This window comes from Malaya genurostris, chromosome 2 (assembly GCF_030247185.1).
Source record: "Malaya genurostris strain Urasoe2022 chromosome 2, Malgen_1.1, whole genome shotgun sequence".
Classification (NCBI taxonomy): Eukaryota; Metazoa; Arthropoda; class Insecta; order Diptera; family Culicidae; genus Malaya; species Malaya genurostris.
Window position 1 is genome coordinate 73,096,991 of NC_080571.1, and position 23,593 is coordinate 73,120,583.

Consider the following 23,593-nt stretch of genomic DNA (forward strand, 5'->3'; position numbering starts at 1 on the left):
GTTTCTTATAGGTTCGAAGATTCAAACGTTCTTTAGCACGAAGAACATTTGACTTCGAAATGCCCACTTTTTTGGCCACATCCCGAACTAAAACCTCCTTCTGTTGCTCGAACGCCTTCAGTATACGTTTATCTAACTGACGGTTAGCAGGACCGTTTTTTCGACCCGTTTTCGGTTTATCCTCAAAAGTGTTATCCGCACCGAACTTCCTGATTGCATTTCGCACGGTTTTTTCACTTACTCCTTCCATTTTTGCTATCTTTCTCAGTGACAGTGCGCGTTCTGTGCATAATTTGTACACAATTTTTCGACGTTGTTCTGCTGAAAGTGCACGAATTTCGAAACAAACTAATGAAAACGAATAAACAACTGCACAAGTGGTTAGAGAAGAGTGTGCCATAAAAATTAACAGATTCTGAACCATTGCGAAATGACAGCGGTTTTTCTTTGTGTCCATACTTTCTGGGACAGTCTTTAGCAAGTACCCACAAATCGTTCTACATATTATGCTGATATCTTTCATAATATTGTTATTCATATTGTTTGACAGTAATTTCACTACGAGTGCGAATCCTTCGAGGACTCAGCTGGAATCGTTTTAACATCTATGTCAGCACTTCCTCGTTTAGGCAAATTATCGACATTATCAACTTTACCATCGTGATCAACTCTTCTGCCTACGAGCTGTTTCGACTTCCAACGTATTTCACAGTAGATGCTTGCATTAAGAGGGTCACTCTATGAAACAAATCGATTATTTTCCTATTGATTTAATCGACAGATCTGTTATCTGGGAACTTGATTGCCAAGTTTCAAAAACAAAATCTTTGAACTTTATTTTTTAGATACAGTTGTTTTCAAATTAACTGTGTTTGAAGTTGCGAAAAAGCATACTTAAACTAAATCTTCGCATGAACAATCTCCGTCACGTTCCAAACTACCTCAGCAGTAGCGTTGATTTGTCAGTCAAATAGCTCATTCATCATCACCAATCATAATGCACTACCACCGTCACACAACATCGCATTACGAAGGTGATGATTGACTACAGGCTTCTGCAATTTATTTTTACATTATTCGGGTTTTCTTGCCCTCGTTAACTACTGTGCTACTGGGTCTAGATTTGGTCAAATCGCCGCACCGAATTTCAACGAATCTCGGGTCCTCGGGCTATTCACTTCGTACCCGTGGCATGGCGTGTGACCTACAAACTACAGACATAACTTGCTTGTAACCCTATTTTGGCGGATTTGTGGTTTACGTAAGCGAATGAATGATGATCACGATCTGAACCAAAAAAACGCTAATTGGATAAGTCACGTCACACGCAGTACGTGCGATTATCGGTGAGATTTATCGAACCCAATCCGTATGAAAATGCACATTCCGGAAGCATCAGTCACACGGTTTCCTAGCATGGCAAGGAAACAGTACTTTTAACGGTTCGTTAGTAATTTTTCACTCCATATCGTGAACTATGAATCAGCAGGAGCGGGAAAGAAATAATGCACCATTGTTGTTTGTGCGATTTGAACCAACCAAACAAAATATTAAACAAACGAACGTGATCAGAAACAGCAGCAGCAGCAGCAGCACTGTCGATCCGTGGCAATAAATAAATCCACCCTCATCATGCATTCAATAATGAAAAAAAATCCCGACCGAAAGTGTACCATCTCGAAACAAGAGCATAACTCACGGCCGAACGAATTCAACCCCCCCGTGAACCAACTGGACGACCGTTCGGCGCACAATTCCTTCACGAATCCTCCTCCTTCGCGCGAGGCTCTGAAGCAGCTGTGGTTCACTTTGTTCAAACAATGAATGGGTACTTATGCATATCATAAAAAAAATGGCAAACCGCGAACTATTACTAGTACTACTGCACTGCCATTCTATTGTGAAGTTTTTCCATACAGCAGCCTCGCACTCTGGCTCTCGCTGTTCAGTGCCATTATTGGAAGGGTTCACAATTTAAATAAAGTGATAAAATCTTACCGTTGCTCTGGCTAGAAGGGTATGCCTTTATGTTGGCAATGGGATTTCTGTAGGACATATTTATGATTCTAGCACGGCGATCAGATTTTTTCAGTTCGAAAGCTAACAATATTCGTAAATTTTCGAAGGGAAGCAGCATGGTTCTGGGAAACACCGGTTATGCTGGTATGCTTTGTAAACTATACCCGAAAGATTATCATGATTTCGAAATTTTGCGCAGAAAAAAATCAAAATCTGCTCTTCTTGTTTCTTGCTTTGGTTCGAAGTGAAATAAAAAAGGCACATTCACCGGTAAATCTAAACTGGATTTGACATCGTTGCAGCAGGAAATTGTAAAACAGAATCATCGATCAACCCACACGGAACATCAGAACCTGGACAACTTTAATTGATTTTCTAACCCAAACCTCCACCAGTTCTCGGGGTTCGGAACAAGCCAACGCACAGTGGGAGAAAATTGATTGAAAGTGGAGGTATGATTGTAACATTGAAACCAATGTATCAAATGCCGGTAGAAGAGTGAATATAACAGTTCGGCTGAAAAGTTCGTATCGTTTAATAGAAACACACATTGTTTTGCCAAAATTCGTTTTTATTATTCAACATAATTGCCATCAGAGGCGATACAGCGATTATAGCGATTTTCCAACTTTTCGATACCATTTTTGTAGTACGATTTGTCCTTTGCCTCAAAATAGGCCTCAGTTTCAGCAATTACCTCTTCATTGCTTCTAAATTTTTTACCAGCGAGCATTCTCTTGAGGTCTGAGAACAGGAAAAAGTCACTGGGAGCCAAATCTGGAGAATACGGTGGATGATGGAGCAATTCGAAGCCCAATTCGTTCAATTTCAGCATGGTTTTCATCGACTTGTGACACGGTGCATTGTCTTGATGAAACAAAACTTTTTTCTTCTTCAAATGAGGCCGTTTTTTTCAAAATTTCGTCCTTCAAACGCTCTAATAACGCTATATAATAGTCACTGTTGTTGGTTTTTCACTTTTCAAGGTAGTCGATGAAAATTATACCATGCGAATCCCAAAATACAGACGCCATAACCTTACCGGCCGATTGTTGACTCTTTCCACGCTTTGGGTTCGGTTCATCGTGTGCAGTCCACTCAGCTGACTGTCGATTGGACTCCGGAGTGAAGTGATGGAGCCATGTTTCGTCCATTGTTATATATCGACGAAAAAAATCGGTTTTATTTCGATATAACAGCTCCAAACACTGCTCAGAATCATCAATTCGTTGTTGTTTTTGATCGATTGTGAGTTCACGCGGCACCCATTTTGCACAAAGTTTTCTCATATCCAAATATTCGTGAATAATATGTCCAACACGTTCCTTTGATATCTTTAGGGTGTCAGCTATCTCGATCAACTTCACTTTACGGTCATTGAAAATCATTTTGTAGATTTTTTTCACGTTTTCATCGGTAACAGCCTCTTTTGGACGTCCACTGCGTTCATCGTCTTCGGTGCTCATATGACCAGTACGAAATTTTGCAAACCACTTACGAATTGTTGCTTCGCCCGGTGCAGAGTCTGGATAACACTCATCAAGCCATTTTTTGGTATCAGCGGCACTTTTTTTCATCAAAAAGTAGTGTTCCATCAACACACGAAATTCCTTTCTTTCATTTTTTTCACAATAACAAAAGTTGCTTCACCCAAAATGCAATATCTCACAAACTAATAATCAGACAGCTGTCAAATTTATACACGTATCTTTTGAAGGTTGGTACTAACTGAAAATGGTATGGATTTAATTCTAGTGGCGCCCTCTCATAGAAACGATACGAACTTTTCAGCCGATCTGTTACTACGCATTACGCAATATGAAGTGAGTGGTAATAGATTGGCCACTCTATAATATTGATACACTGAAAAAAAAAACCATTTTTAATCCGCCTAGCTGTGTAATAATGATTATTTTTTCATTGAAACAATCTCATTAAAATATTTTCTGCCTTTTAAGATAATTTATGACACTTATTTCGGCTCAATTTTGACAACCATTTGTTTAGATTGATTCGGCTAGTTCACAAAAACATGCGTCAGCGCTTATGTCATATAGTTTGAAACATTTCTTGGATCAGAAGTATATAGCATTAATACATTTGAACGTGATCCTAGGTCACTATCTGGAATATTTATACATATTATTAAAAAAAATTGTCGATCACGTCATTTCAACGATTATATTTCCAAAACTAGTTATGTTTGCCATATGATATTCGGAATAGATCCAATTTTAGTTTCGAACGAGCTTAAAATTATTTGTTAATCCATATACAATGAGTTTCGACGTATACGTCATTTATGCCATTATACCACCAGAACCGTAAGTGAGCAAGCCATTCGAGCTTCAAACCTGGTTAAAGAACCAATAGTAGTTTCCAAACGAGCCTAAGTTTGTTGAAATCGGTTCTGCCATAATCGAGAAAATTGAGAAGAGTAAAATAACGCGTTTCATTGGCTACATCACTTATACCATTATATCTCCTGAACCAAAAATCACGGTGATCTGATCTTCAAACTTGATCAATGGCTAAAAAGTAGCGGTAATAAAACAACGCGTTTTGTCGGTTATGTCACATATCTTTGGAACCAGAAGTCACAGCCATTCGATCTTCAAATTTGTTCAATGACCCAATACACCCAAACCTCCATTTACGTAACTTATATATGTATATATGTATTAATATACGTTCGCATGTGTACAAATATTTGTATTTCCTAATACATATAAATATTGGTAAAGTAAAAGCGATCATTTATATGTATAAATATATACACATATACGCAAACGAGTGAGTGTGTAAGCATACATACATACATATATAAGGTTCGTAAATGGAGGTTTGGGTGTAGTAGCTTTCAAACGCTTTGTTTGTTAAAAATGGTTCAGCCATCGCTAAGAAAACTGCGCGGTAGAAAAACTTATTGAAAGGTGCACGCACACACAAACTTTTTCCTATCTCGTCGAGCTGAGTCGATTATTTTAAAGATTTTATTTTATTATTCAGGCCTATTTGCGTAAAAGCTTTACGTGGCCGATTGAGCCGATTTTTTAAATTTTTTTTATTTTTGAGTTGGACTCGTTGTCACCCTTTTTCTAGGGGGAGATTAGCTTCCATTTCCCTCCTGCGAGGATTAAGGGGCACTTCGTTCGTGTTTCGTCTCGTCATCCATTGCCGCATCGATGGTATTGTTGTCGATTTTCGTTGCTAGTTGCTGTAGATGCGCCTTGTTGTACATTGGTTGCAGTTGCTGGTTGGTTGGAGGGTAAGTTGTTAACTGCAGCCGGTGTACTTTGTTCTATAGGGGATACGTTGGATGATTTCATTGAAGGGGATGCTTCATTGTTGTTGGTGGCTGTCACAGGTGTACTGGGGTTGCTTGGGGTTGGTGTGAAGGAGGCACCGTTGTCTATTGGTGTGGTTGTCTCCTTGTCCAGTTTATTTCATGGCTTACCGTAGTGAACAGTTTTTGGCAATATTGACATGTGGCCATCTGATTGTCGTAGGTAAAAAGTGGTTTGCACGGGATTCTTGTATCCTGACCGAAAGTCACATAAGGAGGTAGAGGCCTCTTCAAGCGCATGCGTAACAAACGTACGCCATTTAGAATACCGGGGAAAAAGTTCTTTTACTTTTCTTTTTCGATAGAGAGAATCTCTCCGTATTGGGATATAGTTTTGCGAATATAAGAATCGGTGATGCTTGAGGGAAGATCATGCACACGCACTTCTATAGCACTATCTTCCATATATACTGGAATGTTGTACCTAATGTTTTCGTGCTCCACATAGTGCACATTGTTATTGTCTTTTGCGAATTGAATTGCATCCAACTCTTTATAAAACTAGATGTAAACAACATTATTGGTCTTATTGCATTGAAGTAAATGCACACGTTTAATGTCAAGATGCATTTGCTCCTTAAGCAAACCTTCAAGTTCTCGTATCGAAGGTAAAATTTTGCACAGCATGAAGTCAACAACAATTGTATTCTTTCGTGTCGGCGGTAGCTTTTGTTCGTTTGGTTCACTCATTTCGAGGTCGTTCTATTGTTCACTACACAATACTGTACTTGGTTTCTTCCATCCCGACCGTAAGCGGTTTTGTTATATCGACTGACTTGGATGAGATATGAAAGCGAACTGAGTTTATAGGTTGATTTGTGATACGCAAATGTTCGAACCCATTTTACCCAGTTTCCTCTTACAATTCGTGTTTTTGATTAAGCTTTCTTCCGCTATCCGAAGGAAGGCGGATTGCAATTGAAAAAAATATATTATTTTTACGCTTTGCCTTCAGCTCATCAGTGTATTAGCAGTTCATATTGAACTGCTAATGCCACTAACCAGTTCCACGTAAACCGCTTATCAGTGTTTTAAGTTATTTGATATTGATCTATTTTTGTTGGAAACTGCATTACAAACAGTTTTAATGGTCGCGATTCAATCCGCTTTCCTCCAGTTTTAGTTCGTATTTTTGCTTATGTTTTATGGAACGGCTACGCAATTTAAAAAAAAATTAACTTTTGAATCAACTCCCGTGGTACTCAGTTGTTCGAATCAGTTCACTGAGATGTATGTGTGTAAGTGTGTGTGTGTTTTTTTTGTGTATGTGTCAGAATTAATGCCTAAGTCAAAACTATGTACTTGGTTTTGTTCCGTGATTGTTGAATAGAGTTTTGACACATACATAAAATACAAAAAAAATAAATGATATAAAAAAACTGTTTTAATCCACCTAGTGGTGTAATGGTGCCTTTCTCATGTATATATAATATTGTGGTATTCTATTCAAAAATTTTCTCTTGGATTTTTGAAAGAAACCAAGAGATTGTTTGTGCATTAACTGGTATAACATACAGAATAAAACAGTTCTTTGATTTCGTAGGTCATTCTTAAGAAAATGAAGTGGGTTCACTATTATATGCACTTCCGGCACCGGAACCCGAGAACCGGTATAATCAAAGTCGGTTCGTACGGCCACCAACTAACATGACATACAAACTCTAGTAGTACGCACTCTAAATTACGATTTAATTGTTTATTGGATCCGAAAATATGCAGTAATTTTTGGTAGGATCATAAGACCTTGCAATTGACCCTAAGATTGGGAATAACGGTTTAGAGTCCAGTTTATAACATTTTTTACGGGTTTTGTTTCGCCGGTTTAAGTGACGGTGTACAATATTGAACACACTTTACCCTATAACTCCGGAACCGGAAATCGGATCCGGATGAAATTCAGGAATTCCGTATGGGACCACGAGACCTTTCATTTGAATCTAAGTTCGTCAAAATCGGTTCTGCCATCTCCGAGAAATCCTAGTGAGATTATTTGACACACACACATACATACACACACAGACATTGCTCAGCTCGATGAACTGAGTCGAATGGTATATGACACTTGGCCCTCCTGGCCAATTTTCACTAGTCGGCTTTTCAAGTGATTGTATAACCTTTCTATATGAGAAAGGCAAAAATTAAGGTCGCCGTTCTATCGACCAGCCCCGTTTCAATGCGATGTTTGCATCAAATTGATTCAAACATTACAGAAATTCTTTTGATCACTAGCAGATTGCTAGTAGTCGACGCGTGTTTAGTTTTCCAGTTTTAGCTTTTTTTATGTATATGAAAATAGGTATATTATTCGCTCACAGTTTAGAAAGTTTTTCAGAGGCCCGAAGGGACGAGTGCCACATACTAATCGATTCATCTAAACGAACTGAGCGAATTTCTGTATGTTTGTTTTTTTTTTGTTTCAATTATAGAGGTTTTAACCTTAAGATCAATCGCCTCTTCGATCCAGCCAAGTTTTCTGACCCTATGTGCGGGGCTGAGGATCGAACTCAGGTGGGCTGCGTGAAAGGCATCGACTAACCCATCGATTTTGATCAGCAAAGCAAAGCCTTGGTATTACATTCCTGTAGTGGAATTTGACCTTCTGTTTCAACAGATTTCGCAGCCGATTCAGAGTGTACAGAACCATTGCATGACTAGTGCTACGATTCTACTGACACTACGAATCCTTCCAGGTCGAGGCTCGAACATACGACAACTGGTTTGTTAGACCAGTGCACTATACATTGAGCCGCTAACCCGATTTTGATCAGACTAGTTTCAAATGAAAGGTCTCCTTGTCAGCCAGAACGCTATTGAACGCTCTTCGATCCGATGTCTTCCTTTTGATATATTTGTTTTCTTAAAAAATTGTCAATGTTTTAAAAACATATGTCACAATTGACCTTGAAAACGAAATAGGTTCCAGAACTTATCTTACAATTTATTCTATTCAAACATATTATAAATAAGGCAAAATGTTTTAGTTTTAAGATGCCGAGGGAATCTTTTTAACAGTGCTTAAGAGTTCTTAACAATACTTAAGATGAATTATAACATTGTTGTATTTGGTTCAGGCTGTCGTGTCGTCTGATCACCGCAACTATGGGGGTCTCCAGTCTCCAGTTGGTAGTCGGCCGTGGCTGGTGGGTTGGGTTGTCCAGATGACATGGGTACTTCGATGGTGGGTCCGCGGGAAACAATACCAGGCTACAAAGACCCGGCGGGTGGCCCGCATATGTGTGTAATACATGTCGAAAAAGCCATAGTTTTGTTGAAATCTATATTTTTGTATAAGCGACTTTGCCTTCCTTTTTCCATAGTAGGAGTTTCGACTACTGCATGATAAAACGATGTGTGGAAGCAAAGTTAAATAAGATTCTCAATACCGTGGAATAATCGTTTAAATTTGACATGGTATGATATTTGTGAGCTAGTAGTATTTTGAAATTCAAAATAATTTCATAATTATATTGATTTAAACTGCTCCAGCAAAAACTGTTGTAAGAGTAGAACTTCTCACATCCATATACTACTTGAATAAGTTCGTTAAAATCAGCAAATGTCTGTGTATTTGAGATGGTCGAGGCTCGGGTATTTTAACCCGAAATCCAACCCGAATCCGACGAGTTCGGTTTGGGTTCGGAAAAAAGTGCTCCGGGTTCGGGTGACGAATTTTTTTTAAAACGGGTACGGGTCAGGTACGGGTTGAAGAAATTGCTTACCTGACCATCTCTATTGTGTATGTGACAAATAATCCTGATCATAAAGCACTAACAAGTGTATAACAAAATGATATTACAGTAGCAAGTACTGGTATAAGTCTGGTCTTGTTAGTAGTTAAAGTATAAACATTTTCTAATAAGGTAGTCTAGATACGATATGTTGATCGGGATGCCACTCAATTTTCTCATCGATGACTGAACCGATTTTTGCAAACTTCATATGGAAAGTCCTATGCCACAAAGTTTCTGAATTTCATTTGGATAAGACTACCGGTTTCAAATTTACCGGATGATATTAGCATTAGAGACCGCCCGTGTGTTTTGCCTTTCTCTATAGAAAGGTTTTAGAATTGCTGGAAAAACCGACTTTCGAACGAAGCCTCGGAGACCCATAGTGTTATATACCATTCGACTCAGCTCGACGAGATCGGAAAATGTCTGTGTGTGTGTGTGTGTGTGTGTGTGTGTGTGTATGTATGTGTGTGTGTGTGTATGTGTGTGCACTTTTCGAAGATATTTGAACGCGCTCAATTTTCTCAGAGATGGCTCAACAGATTTTAACAAACTTGGGCTCGTTTGAAAGCTACTGTCGGGCCATTGATCAAGTTCGAAGATCAAATGGCTGTGACTTTTGGTTCCGGAGATATGATGGTATAAGTGACGTAACCGACAAAACACGTTGATTTTTACCGCTATTATATATATAAGGGTGCCAAAATTTTGGGATCAACTCTATTTTCGTAAAGTTCTAGTGCTCAAAAGTTTAAGCACCTCGAAAAAAGCCTTCATGCAAAATTTGACCTAAATCGGACATGCTTAAGGGGTGCTGCCCGGTGGTAAAGGTTTGACAATTTTCGATCTTGAAAAAGCACCATAGGGGGGAGTACATGAAATTTCCAAAATCGAAATTTTTTTTAATACCAAAACTTATAAAACTGCATAAAACATCGAAATTTAGTGTCATCTCAAAAAAAATTTTTTTTGAAAATATCAACTTTCTGGGATTTCATATTTTTTCTAAGTCCCAAAAAGTCGATTTTTTCAAAAAATTTTTTTTCGAGATGACACTAAATCTCGACGTTTCATGCAATTCTAAGCCTTTTGGCATCAAAAATTTTTTTTTGATTTCGAAAATTTCATGTACCCCCCCCCCCTATGGTGATTTTACAAGCTATATGAAAATTTCACTAAGTGGACTAAGAAGGCTTTTTTTAGATTAGCTTCACTGTTCTCATACAAATAGGCAACGCAAATGTCAAGCACTAGTTTGGAAAAATGATGCTGACTGTGTGACATAAACACTGAAGCATGCTTTTGTGAACTACTCGAATCAATCTGAATCAATTGGTGTCAAAATTAGTATCCAAAATTATTTAATAAAAGTATGAAACATATTTTCATGAGACTGTTATGAAAGAAGAGAAAGGCATTATCACACCACTAGGTGGATTAAGAAGGGTTTTTTTTTCCATAAATACGTTTATTTAATAGGCAATATACATAAGTTTTTCTTCGCCGTGGCATCCAAAATACATAGTACTTTAAACCTAATACATCTCGAATATCATATGTTGGTATTCTTTAGTTAATCTAAACACTGTTTTTATCAAGCGATTTGCTATTATAAATTACATCAAATGAAATACATTTCTTTTGTACATGATCTTATAACTATTTCAGGTTTGTTTGTATCAGTTCATCACTTTTATTTAATATAAGATAGCTGGCTATTGGTTGAACTCATGGAAGAGAAAACAGTCTAACTTAAAAAAATATTAAATTGGAACTCCAATGGACTTAATGAAATGATAAAGAAGTTTCATGAAAGGAAGGTCACGACAAGCAAGAATGTCGCGAGCTGAGACATTGGATAGTCTACCTTGAGTACGAAGGGAATTTATTAGTTGACATCTGACATCACGATACTCCATGCATGTCCAAACGACATGATCAATATCCCGATAACCTTCTCCACAAGCACAATGATTAGTCTCGGAAAGTCCAATTCGAAGGAGATGTGCATCTAACGTGTAGTGATTGGACCTGAGTCTGGACATCACACGAATGAAGTCCCTACTCACATCCAGTCCGCTGAACCATGCCTTTCTCGATATTTTAGGAATAATTGAGTGCATCCACCGACGCTGATCACCTTTATCTCAAGAAGCTTGCCAGCTGGCAAGTGTTTTTTGGCGAGACGTGCTAAAGAATTCGTTGAAAGCAATCGGTCTCTCGTAAATTTCACCTTCAGTAGCATCACGTTTGGCTAAACTGTCGGCTCTTCCATTGCCTGGAGTGGAGCAATGAGCCGGGACCCAAACTATTGTGATTTGATAATTATTATTCAATATGACGTTCAGGCACTGTTTTGTTTTGCTCAAGAAAAAAAGGTTCATTTTTGTCAGCAGCGTTTGAGCGAGTGGTTTCAATTGCACTCAGACTATCTGTGAAGGGAAAATAATGGTTTGGAGATAATGTGACGATTACACTCAAACTATAATGAACTGCTACTAACTTTTCTATATAAAGCAGGTTCTTGAAGTCTATATGAGACTAGAACCATTATTGGTGAACATACCAAACCCAGTAGCCTCTTCAATTTGTGATCCGTTCGTGTAAAACATTTTCTCAGAGTCGATATGCCTGAACTTACTTGTAAATATTTTTGGGATTTCCAACGAGCGTAGGTGTTCCGGAATTCCACGCACTTCGCGCTGCATGGATGTGTCGAAAAATAAAGTTGAGTCAGGGACATTTAGGAGGCTGACACGGATAGGAATATATCTTGAAGGGTTGATTTCCTGTGACATATGGTTAAAGTATACAGTCATGAATTTTGTTTGAGATTGAAGATAAACTAGCCTTTCGAAGTTGTTAATAACCAGGAGATTCAGTACCTCACGTCTTATTAGCAGTCGCGATGGAAGCTCCCAAAAACGATCTTTCAATGGAAGAACTCCCGCCAGAACTTCAAGACTCATTGTATGTGTCGAATGCATGCAGCCTAAAGCAATTCGCAAACAACGATATTGAATTCGCTCCAGTTTGATAATATGAGAGTTTGCAGCGGAACGAAAGCAAACGCATCCATATTCCATCACTGAAAGGATCGTTGTCTGATACAATTTTATTAGATCTTCCGGATGAGCACCCCACCAAGATACTGTTATTGTTTGAAGAAAATGTACTCTTCGTTTCATTTTGTTATCAGATACCTAATGTGCCCTCCCCAAGTGCATTTGGAATCAAACCACACCCCGAGGTATTTGAAAGTCAAAACCTGTTGGATCATTCTTCCCATCATATGAAGATGAAGCTGCGCCGGATCATGCTTTATTGAATAGACGACCAGCTCTGTTTTCTCCGCAGAGAATTTGATGCTTAGATCTAAGGGTTATCTAAGGTATCTTGCAAAGGTTTTTGCAAATCAATAGCTTTGGGTCCAGTAACTGAAACCACGCCATCATCTGCCAATTGTCTTAGTGTGCAGGGGGTTACTAGACAGCTGTCAATGTCATTCACGTAAACATTATAGGGGAGCCGACTGAGGCCTGAGCCTTGCGGGAGACCCATGTAGCTAATTCTGAATGTTTCCAAATCGCCATGAGAAAAATACATGCGTTTCTCTGACAAAAGGTTGTGCAAATAATTTTTTATAACCGCTGGGAGTCCATGTTGGTGGAGCTTGTCTGAAAGATCATCAATGGAAACTAAACCAAATACTCCTTTTCTGTCTAAAAATACAGGTGCCATTTGTTGTTTTTGAGCGAAGGCAATTTGGATGTCAGACGAAAGTCATGCAAGGCAATCATTCGTCTCTTTATTTCTACGGAAGCCAAACTGAGTATCGGACAACAAACCGTTCGTTTCGACCCAAATGTCGAGACGTCGAAGAATATTTTTTCCGAACATTTTTCTGATGCAGGACAACATTGAAATGGGTCTATATGAGTTGTGATTGGAAGCTGGTTTCCCCGGCTTTTGAATGGCGATGACTTTCACTTGCCTCCAGTCAGGTGGAACAATATTTTGCTCAAGAAACTTGTCGATCAATTCCAGCAAACGTCTTTTTGCGAGGTTGGGCAGATTCTTCACCAAGTTGAATTTAATTCTGTCCAACCCAGGAGCGTTATTGTTACAAGACATGAGTGCTATGGAAAATTCCATCATTGAAAAGGGGCTATCAATAGAACTCCCTAACAATGCTATGCGTAGGAACAGAATCAGGACAAACTTTCCTCGCAAAATCAAATATCCATCGGTTCAAGTATTCCTCACTCTCATTTCCTACGTTACGATTCCTCATTCGTCTGGCCGTTTTCCAAAGAGTGTTCATTGAGGTTTCTCTTGATAAACCTTCGACAAAATGTCTCCAATAACTACATTTCTTGGCCCGAAGTAAGCTCTTGTACTTGGCTTCTAAAATCAAGAATTTTTCAAAATTTTGAGGAGTTCCTCCTCCTCGTTTTAAAAACGTCTTGAAACCGCCCCTGTGCTGTTGCTTCGTTATTGATTAGAACCAATTAAGTTTGCAAAATGTTTTTTTTTATAAACAACTTGCTTGGGAATAGCACTAAAAACTGTTTTTTTTATAAACAACTTGCTTGGGAATCCACTAAAAACTCCGTACAGCCGGCTTTCGGGAGGCTCCCTTTCAATTCATACATTCAATTCATTGTTTTTTTTGTCAATAGTCAGCCGTAATACTGGCAAGATATCACTCGATCATCATCAATCGAACAACAACATTTTACGCGATACGAAGTAATGTCAATATCTACTCCCTAACCAAAAATAATTACCAAATGGATCCTCTTCGCAATCTAAACTCTATTTACATACGTTCTAGTTGAGCACGGTCGCAAGAAAAACTATATAACGGCTATAAACTTCACACGCACGTCTTAAACTTATAGTTTAACCTGAAGAAATGAAATGAAATAAAACCCTCGCGGATGGGTTAGCTACAAACTAATTTTGGATTTTCAGCTTGAATTACACGATGGAATTTGAAAATTTACATTCCATTTATATCTGATATCACCGATAACGATATGTAGGTTGCGCTCCGAACGGTTGACATAGTTTAATTTTGGGTGGTGAATTCGCAGTATCTGACGCTTGAACGCAAATCAGCAATTATTTTTTTATATGTCTGTATGAAATTATTGCGCTTTTGGCACTTTTTTTCCCCCACTGTGCAACAGATCAGTAAGTGAGACTGAACCAAAGCGCAACTTAGACCACGCGGGAAGACAATTGACAACAACAGCAGCAGCTTTCCATCTTCCCACTTTTGCGGGCGATTGACTTCTGAAGTAGTGCTCCAAACCACTGTGTGTTGGCTGGTAGTCAACAAGCGACAGTTGAATGTGGGTGGGTGGCATCAACAAACCGGATCGTACCGAATTTCTTTCCACGTCTTCCGTCTTCCGATGTCGTACGGTCATGTATAAAATCGAGCCGACCAAACAATAAATTTTGCAATCCTTCGTCACTGCCAAGAAACATTAGTTAATTACTGCTCTTTTACCCAACTATCAAATCCTTCACCAAAACTACGGGGGAAAAACAATCTCAGCGCAGTGGCCAGCCCCAGGATCGGACTATCGGGCAGTGGGCCAGGCAGGATGTCGTCCCTGACCAAGATCACCGTATAAGGATGCGTACTGCGAACTGTCGAACTGTTTCTTGTTCGGGTCGAATCACCACTGTGCAGCACCACAACTGACCGCCTCCGGTGGGCACCCCACCGCAAGAAGAAGGAATCGAAGAAGAAGTGATTGCAGCCTGTCTGCCTGGTTTTACATATAGACTTTACAACTACGATCTAGTAGTGTAAAGTAAAGGAAGCCTGATGACTGCAGAACCGCTGTAGCGAACATGACCTGTGTCGCTTCATCGGCTGCAAAAATGTATATGTTCAGTGTTCGTATGGATAAAACAAAATAAGTTAATTAATGACTGCTCGACTGCAAAACGGCACGATTGGCTTCGGAGCGAGCGTTTATTTGCTCTGTTGAAACAGGACACAGCTTAGTTGGTGGACGGAAGACAGGCTAGTTGGCAGTTGGTACGTACGGACTACCGAAGAGATGTAGTCAACCGACTTCTTACAGCACGGGTGGATATGTGTTTATGGTAATAATTATTACTGGTTGCAGTTGTAAATTGCATCAGGTCCGATTGGAAGGCCAGCAGAAGCGCCAGGCGTCTTGCGAGGAAATTGCCATTTTCAGAGGATAAGTCGCTCGATTGGTGTTTGCATAATTGGAAGTATGCTCTTCTGAAAACGATTGGATGGTTTTTTGTTATCATTAAACTACGTTTTTTTACCTATTGAGTGATCATTTCTTAATGATTATAATCTATGTTCCTCAATATTGACATCTTAAACTAAAACTTCTAATTTTACTTCCAATTACTGAGCAACTATATTGAATGATTCACAATATTCACATATTGATAAATGCTACCTTATCCATCTAGTGTTATTGTAATTCATTGTTCTAATAATTTGAATAATTTCAACTTTTTTTCATTGACCCAATTAAGGTATATTATAGGTATATCACCAATTCAAGTATTTCCAATATATTCTTGATTGAATTTGATAGGTAATTCTCTAAAATGCTCGGTTACGTCACTTTTACCATTATATCTTCGAAAGTGTAAAACAAAGAAACAAAGAAACAAAGAAACAAAGAAACAAAGAAACAAAGAAACAAAGAAACAAAGAAACAAAGAAACAAAGAAACAAAGAAACAAAGAAACAAAGAAACAAAGAAACAAAGAAACAAAGAAACAAAGAAACAAAGAAACAAAGAAACAAAGAAACAAAGAAACAAAGAAACAAAGAAACAAAGAAACAAAGAAACAAAGAAACAAAGAAACAAAGAAACAAAGAAACAAAGAAACAAAGAAACAAAGAAACAAAGAAACAAAGAAACAAAGAAACAAAGAAACAAAGAAACAAAGAAACAAAGAAACAAAGAAACAAAGAAACAAAGAAACAAAGAAACAAAGAAACAAAGAAACAAAGAAACAAAGAAACAAAGAAACAAAGAAACAAAGAAACAAAGAAACAAAGAAACAAAGAAACAAAGAAACAAAGAAACAAAGAAACAAAGAAACAAAGAAACAAAGAAACAAAGAAACAAAGAAACAAAGAAACAAAGAAACAAAGAAACAAAGAAACAAAGAAACAAAGAAACAAAGAAACAAAGAAACAAAGAAACAAAGAAACAAAGAAACAAAGAAACAAAGAAACAAAGAAACAAAGAAACAAAGAAACAAAGAAACAAAGAAACAAAGAAACAAAGAAACAAAGAAACAAAGAAACAAAGAAACAAAGAAACAAAGAAACAAAGAAACAAAGAAACAAAGAAACAAAGAAACAAAGAAACAAAGAAACAAAGAAACAAAGAAACAAAGAAACAAAGAAACAAAGAAACAAAGAAACAAAGAAACAAAGAAACAAAGAAACAAAGAAACAAAGAAACAAAGAAACAAAGAAACAAAGAAACAAAGAAACAAAGAAACAAAGAAACAAAGAAACAAAGAAACAAAGAAACAAAGAAACAAAGAAACAAAGAAACAAAGAAACAAAGAAACAAAGAAACAAAGAAACAAAGAAACAAAGAAACAAAGAAACAAAGAAACAAAGAAACAAAGAAACAAAGAAACAAAGAAACAAAGAAACAAAGAAACAAAGAAACAAAGAAACAAAGAAACAAAGAAACGAAGACCGTGAAATCAAAAAAAATAGATGACATCAGAAAAAAAATAGATGATCGAAATTGCAGAATCAAATTTGCGAAAATGTTAAATAGGATTGTTTGGATAACTACTTTTGTTAAATACTAGGTCTTTCGGGTCCAAGTTCCAGCACTGAAGATTTTTTGCGCAAATATATATTTCTGCTCTATCTTTCATCAGACTTTTTCCAGTTTCTGTGGTTTCTTCGAATTTTTAACAAATTTAATTAAACAATCTGCTTAGTGTATTCTTCATAACAATTCCAACAGCTGAACGAGATAGGAAGTATTTGCTGATGGAAGCAGTAATATACATTCCCGTAAAACAAGAAGCCTCTTAAATCGCCCTGGGGGTACAAATTTCAAGAATCGAATATAATTTTGATAATCATCTTTTATGGTCTGTCAATCGGATCGTGTCGAAAATGAACAACGTTACAAACAAAATTCTAATACATAGAATTTCCCATAGAAACGTAAATAAATACACATACAAAGAGAATTTTCCGTGGATGAAGAAGGGTAAATAGTGTTGATGTTTTGCGTAACAGTTCAATACAAAATTTCTTCATTTGTTTTACTTATCAAAGTCTGTTCGAATCCTTGTAAAGCTCTGGTGATGTACGAAGGTTAGCAGATATACCAACGAAATGATCGTTACAACCAAAGCCAATGGGCATTTTTCAACGGCAGCACCAATCGATCGCAGTAATAACGTGAAATCTGAAAATATAACGCAGTCGTTATCGACCATGATTAATTAAATCATCTAAACCCTTAAGAACTGTCAACCAATAATTGGACCCATTGAGATCCCGGGTTGACGGTTCAATGCATAGGGCGCTGGTCTTACAAACCAGTTGTCGTATGTTCTAGCCCCGACCTGGAAGGATTCGTAGTGTCAGTAGAATCGTAGCACCAGCCATGCACTGGTTCTGTACACTCTGAATCGGATGCGAAGTCTGTTGAAACAGAAGGTCAAATTCCACTACAGGAATTTAATACCAAGGTTTTTTTTAGATCTATAAACCAGCCAAGAGCTTAGTATAAATTTTTATCAATATCGAGCAGAAAGCAGACTGGAAAAGAAAAATTTGCGAAACTGAAAACTCCTCCTCTGAATAACTCAATTTTCGATCTTGCTCTGGTGTCATCATTCCAATCAAATTCACCTTCTGTCCCCACCGGATTCCGGTAAGAGAGATTTTTTGTGTTTCTTTAGTTGTTTCGGGATCTCTTGCAGATGAATGATACAGAAGCTACAGAGATTGGAAATTGAACCACCTACTAGCCGTGCAAAGTCTGACCATGAACGGATTAAGCGAAACATTTGGTTGCCTTCTGAGTTGTATTTTGCTTTAATCAGAGTAACTGTTCAATTAATGAAACAATTTCCCCAGGTGGAAGAATATTGCGGGCTTGAGATGAGGTTTATAAACATTCAGATTACTATGCAGAAATAGTTGAGGAACATTTGGTTCACAGATCGCATGTTCGTTCATTTTTCCTTCGTTGCACTTGTTGCAGTCGTTGTTTTCTTTCTTTTTTATAGTAAAGATCAAATGTCGGTCACAGATGTGGTAGTTACTATTTGGAATCCTTGGGATCGCTATTTTCGGTACTTTCAAAACCAGATATCCGAAACGAACGATTTTGAATCAATTCTCACAATAATTGAGACCGGCGAGTTTAATCAATTTCTGATACTGAATTCAGGAAGTAAATTCTAAAACCGAATTAGGTAGTAAATTCCGGCGTAGAAAACAGTTTCAAAATTCTGATCAGGAGTTCCAGAATCCAGTTTTGTTCTACAATTGGTCCCTGAATCGGAATTCTAAATATTTCGAGCTTAGATACTGAATTCAGTTCCAAAATCTAACCACAAAACCAGTTGCAGAATTTAGAATTGTGATTCAGTTCGAGAGTGTTAGTTTAAACTTTTGAACTTGTATTCTGGCACTAAATTCTGTAATTGAATTCTGAAACTAAATTCGAAACATAAATTAAGTTCCTATTTTAGGTGGACCAGAATCCAAGTTCTGAAATCAGTTTCAAAATTCAGTTTTGAAAAGAAGTTCCAGAATCTAATCCAAAATGAAACTTTATAAGGGAATGAGAGCGCAATGAACTTTTCTTAGTGTTTCCAAAATTTTTGAGTTATTTATGGTTATCTCACACTGTTGAACATTCAATCATAAATTGCTGATCATATTTCTGATGACATGTAGATCGAATCATGTTGCTACGTTCAGTACAACTCGAGATATTCACGATTAAATTCTATCCATTCATCCACAGAGCGAATTTTGAAAAGAAGTCCAAAGTAAAGTAAGACATATTCAAGTGAAAAAAAAACAACTTAGAATGTAAAAATAGGGAGTCCTTCAAACATTTGCTTACTACAGCTTTTTTGAGATGCGCAATTGGAATACTAAAAAGTCATAGAATTCCACCAAGAAGAGTTTTAGTAAAGTTATTGATGTAATATAGAAAAAGCAAAGATCGAATATTGCTTCCCTGCGGATCGATAAAGCTTATTTGCTCTGGAGAGTTTGTTTCTGTATTAGTTGAACTCACCTTTTTTGTATCAGTTTGGGATATTTTCCAAAACTGTTTGATGACCAACTTCACCAATTTTTCTAAATTCCGAATAGAACATTGGAGAATATGTAAATGGCAATTTTCCTGAATTGTTTTTAGAGGTCCATCTCGCCGCATCTTAGTGGTCTGCTGGTGTTAATTTTTTTTTTAGTTGGTACATCTCATACGTTCATTATCTTATATTTGGTCGCGGTTGAAAAGCACTAAACTGTTTTTCCGTCAATGTCAACTTGTTGAGGCCAATTGAAATTGAGTAAAGCTCTTCTCGAACGTCGAATCGACGAACGCCGCGACCATATGGTCATAGTTCCGTGAAAGCACTTGAATTATCAAAACAAAATAGCACCCAAACCAAACAGAAATCTGTCAACAAACATCGAAAGCCATGCATCACAGCGCTCGGATCGGGCGCCTTGAACCGGAATGGAACGCATTTAGCGCAAAAATTAAGCCATCTGCCAGCTGTTTTCGTCCGTCCGCCGTCGGGACCACAGACAGACGGTAAATGGTTCAGTGTCACCAAAACGAATGGAAGAGACCAACCAAAAAAAAAAATCGCTCGTCTCAATTTATTACACAAATATCGTAGCGCGGACGCCATCCAGCCGCCGCCGCCGCCGCCAAACCTTTGAAATTTTACTTCTTTAAACAGGTCTTATGACGGGCGGTGACAGAAATTTTAGCATTGCAAATGAACGGCGGCGGAATAACCGGTGGTGGTAACGCTCGTGGATGTTCGATCATCGGTATCGGGCCGTGTGTCCAACAAAAACCTTTTCGTTTTTCGAGCCTCATCTGAGTTTAACTATTGCAAGCCTAGTTGCGATGACGCTGAAAAGCCATTAATCATGTACGCAACATTTCATAATAGCAAAGTTTACGTGATGATGGATTTGTAGTTAGCCCGGCGACGTTAGACGACGGTGGTGGTGGTGATGATTCAACGTCCTATCGCCAGGAAGCTGGCCGCGATATCGACGTCCTGTTGTGTGCTGTTTGAGTGCGCTACCACCAGAAGCAAGACGATCAGTGGCTTATCGTTAACAAGGCGAAAAACTATCAGGAAATTCCTTTGACATTACTAAACTCGTTCTCATTCCGCGGAACTCATTACTAATTCGAAGTGTTTTGATTGCTTCGCCCCTAAAAATAGAAAAAAAATCAACTAAAAATGCATTCTCCTTCCACCCACACAGATTTGCTGCCGACGTCGGATCGCTTCACGGATGCCAACGTTACGTCATTCTCCCGGCTGCTGTTCGATGTGGCGCGTGATCAAGTAATCGTCGGTGCCAGGTAAGTCCTCAAATCAACCGTAAAATGGTAAACCAGACGGGTTACTTCAGTCTACTCCTGCGGGGCAGTATTCGTTAATGTTACGCATATGAAATATTAAGTATTAAGGCTGTTACACGGAACCACCTACGATCGCAACATAACTAGATAAATAATTGGTTTTAATTGTTGTATTTTCTAAACTGTCAGTTGGCCAGATGGCCAAAATTGTTGAGTTTTCTATGACAAACAAATCAATAATCAACTAAATTTTAACAACTTATGTATGTTACCTTTTCTTATAATGTCTTTCTAAAGCAGGTGTCTAAAATACTGACTCAAAAGCACTTTGTTCCATAAACCTGAAATTTAGCAATACATTAATTGCTTTCGTTTTTGGAAGAATATTTCTCCAATAATAACACAAATAGATGAATAATGTGTTGCCATTCAGTTGCGGAGGATTTGATGCTCAAATTTTTTTGAATTCTTCACTAAGTTCATGAAGAATATGAAGTTAACGAAGCACCCTTTCCTAAATAAGCTGGGGAATGAATTGAAACCCAGTGAAAAATTTATTGCTTGTTGCTATTTTTTTCTAAAAAAAATCAAACATATCGGGTGCATATTTTTTCTAAAAAAAAAACAAACATATCGAACATTTTTAATATTTTTAATGGTGCTTGGCTGAGATCATATGAAAATAACAATTTGTTGCTATTGATTTACTATATGTTTACAGTGGTTTCAATTTGTTTTTTTGAACATATCACCCTGTAACTCTGGAACCGGGAGTAGGATCCGAATAAAATTTAAAAGCGTTCTATGGGAAAGTATGACCTTTAGTATGAATCTAAAGATATGAAAAGAGATGCAACCATCTTCGATAAAATAAAGAGCATATTTTGGTGCTATTTTTCGCATATATCCTTGTAATTTCGGAATCGGAAGGTCGAGCCAGATAAAACTCAACAGCGTTCTATGGAACCATAAGACTTTTCGTATGAATCTCAGTTTGTGAACATGGATCCGACCATCTCCGAGAAAATCAAGTGCATATTTTTTGTAACACACACAAATAGACATTTTGTGACGAATTGAGTCGAACGGTATATGAAACTCAGCCCTCCGGGCCTCTGTTCAAAAGTCATAAAGTTTTCAGAGTGGTTGCATAGCTTTTCTATATGAGAAATCGAAATACATTTTTTCATATAAAATATGTTCTGCAAAAATACTCTGTTAAAGTTATAGTTTTTTGTTGAAATTTAGATCGTAACAGCCATAACAAACAAGCCATAGATGGTAAGAATCCGTTAATTATTAACGGAAACACCGGTATTTGTGTGTAGGCGATTGTTCGGTCATATCCCAATGTATGGGTTTTGAACGAAGCACGATGCAATGATGCTTGGAATCAAAGATAGACAGAATTTTCAATCCAGAGTAATACAAAAATTATTAGAGTGCTCTTGAGCATAGTATTTTGTTAGTTTTTAACACGGTTCCTTTTTGGCAACATAATTGTTCGGAAATTCAACTATAACCACTGTTAAAACTCGATATCATGTTACTTCAATATATATTTGAAAAAATATGTATATTTAACAATATTTTAATTCGTTAAAAAATATATCTAGCATTTTTTTGCCCAATTTATTTGAATACTTCAATCGATTACCATTTCTTCTAGATACAATTTTCATGTGATTCAGAGAGCATGCAGATCGTTAAAAAAAGGTATCATCTCCCTGCTTGGTAAAAAAACCTGTTTTAATCCACCTAGTGGTGTAATGATGCCTTTCTCATGTACATATAATATTGTGGTATTATATTCAAATTTTCTCTTCGATTTTTGAATAAAACCAAGTGATTGTTCATGCATAACTTACAGAATAAAACAGTGCTTCGATTGCGTAAGCCATCCTTAAGAGAACGAAATGGGTTCACTACCCGAGAATCGGTATAATCGAAGTCGGTTCGTACGGCCACCAACTATCAGGAATCAGAACAAATTGGCTCAAATGGCACGTTCCCCTTGATATTTGGAGATTTGTGCCTTGCCATCAATTTGTTTTTAGCATCATTTTCCCGATATATAAGAGGGAAGGATTGAAAGGAAATGGTAAGGGTTGAACTAGGAGGATGGGAAAAATTGACGACACAAAAACACATAAAAGCAGAAGTAAATTCTGCACCCCTAAGGGATGCTGAACAATCTGCTGAGGATCACATTTAGTGGAAGCAGAAGGAAATTCTGAACCTCTACGAGGTCCCGAACAGTCTGCTGTTAATAAAACCTCCAACCCCCGAGAGGATTTAGAGATCTTACAAAAGCGACACCATTCTGCACTCCCGGAAGAATGCAAAACGACTCGCAGTATGTACGAGCAGAAGTAAATGCGGTACCCCCCAGAGGATGCCAAACAATCTGCCAAACCCTATTTAAGGTGAATACAGAAGGGATTCATTCACTCCAGGAAGAACGATGAACCCTTCTGACTATAGCTCCTTACCACATTGGGTGAGAAACGAGAGAATATCCTTCAATTTTAGCTCCGCATACACAGACTCAACCATGTATGGAGAACCAAAAACCCGGATACGTAGCTGCGTCAATGCGGGACAGTTACATATCAGATGATATGAAGTACCATAATCGCATTCACACAAATCACACGAATAATACTCAGCACGTTGAATAGTAGCCATGTGATAATTGAGTAGACACTTTGACATTTTCAGATTTAAATCTGGTAGAAATGCTTTTGTCTGAGCGCAAGTTTGCAAGCTGCGCCAGTAGCTGGCATGTTTGGATGCAGCCCAAGAACGTATCTTGTGCTTTATCCAACTAGTTGAAAGTGGTAAAGCTGGTTCAG

The 23,593-nt window shown here is 37.7% G+C and overlaps 1 protein-coding gene across 1 annotated transcript in view; it reads left to right on the forward strand.

Annotated features, from left to right (window-relative positions):
- The window catches only part of LOC131432064 (semaphorin-5A), a 510,712-nt gene that overhangs the window by 164,828 nt on the left and 322,291 nt on the right, over nt 1-23,593 (forward strand). The window contains exon 5 of the mRNA XM_058598113.1: nt 20,639-20,738. Coding sequence (XP_058454096.1) covers nt 20,639-20,738 — 100 coding nt within the window. The remainder of the gene's footprint in view (nt 1-20,638; nt 20,739-23,593) is intronic.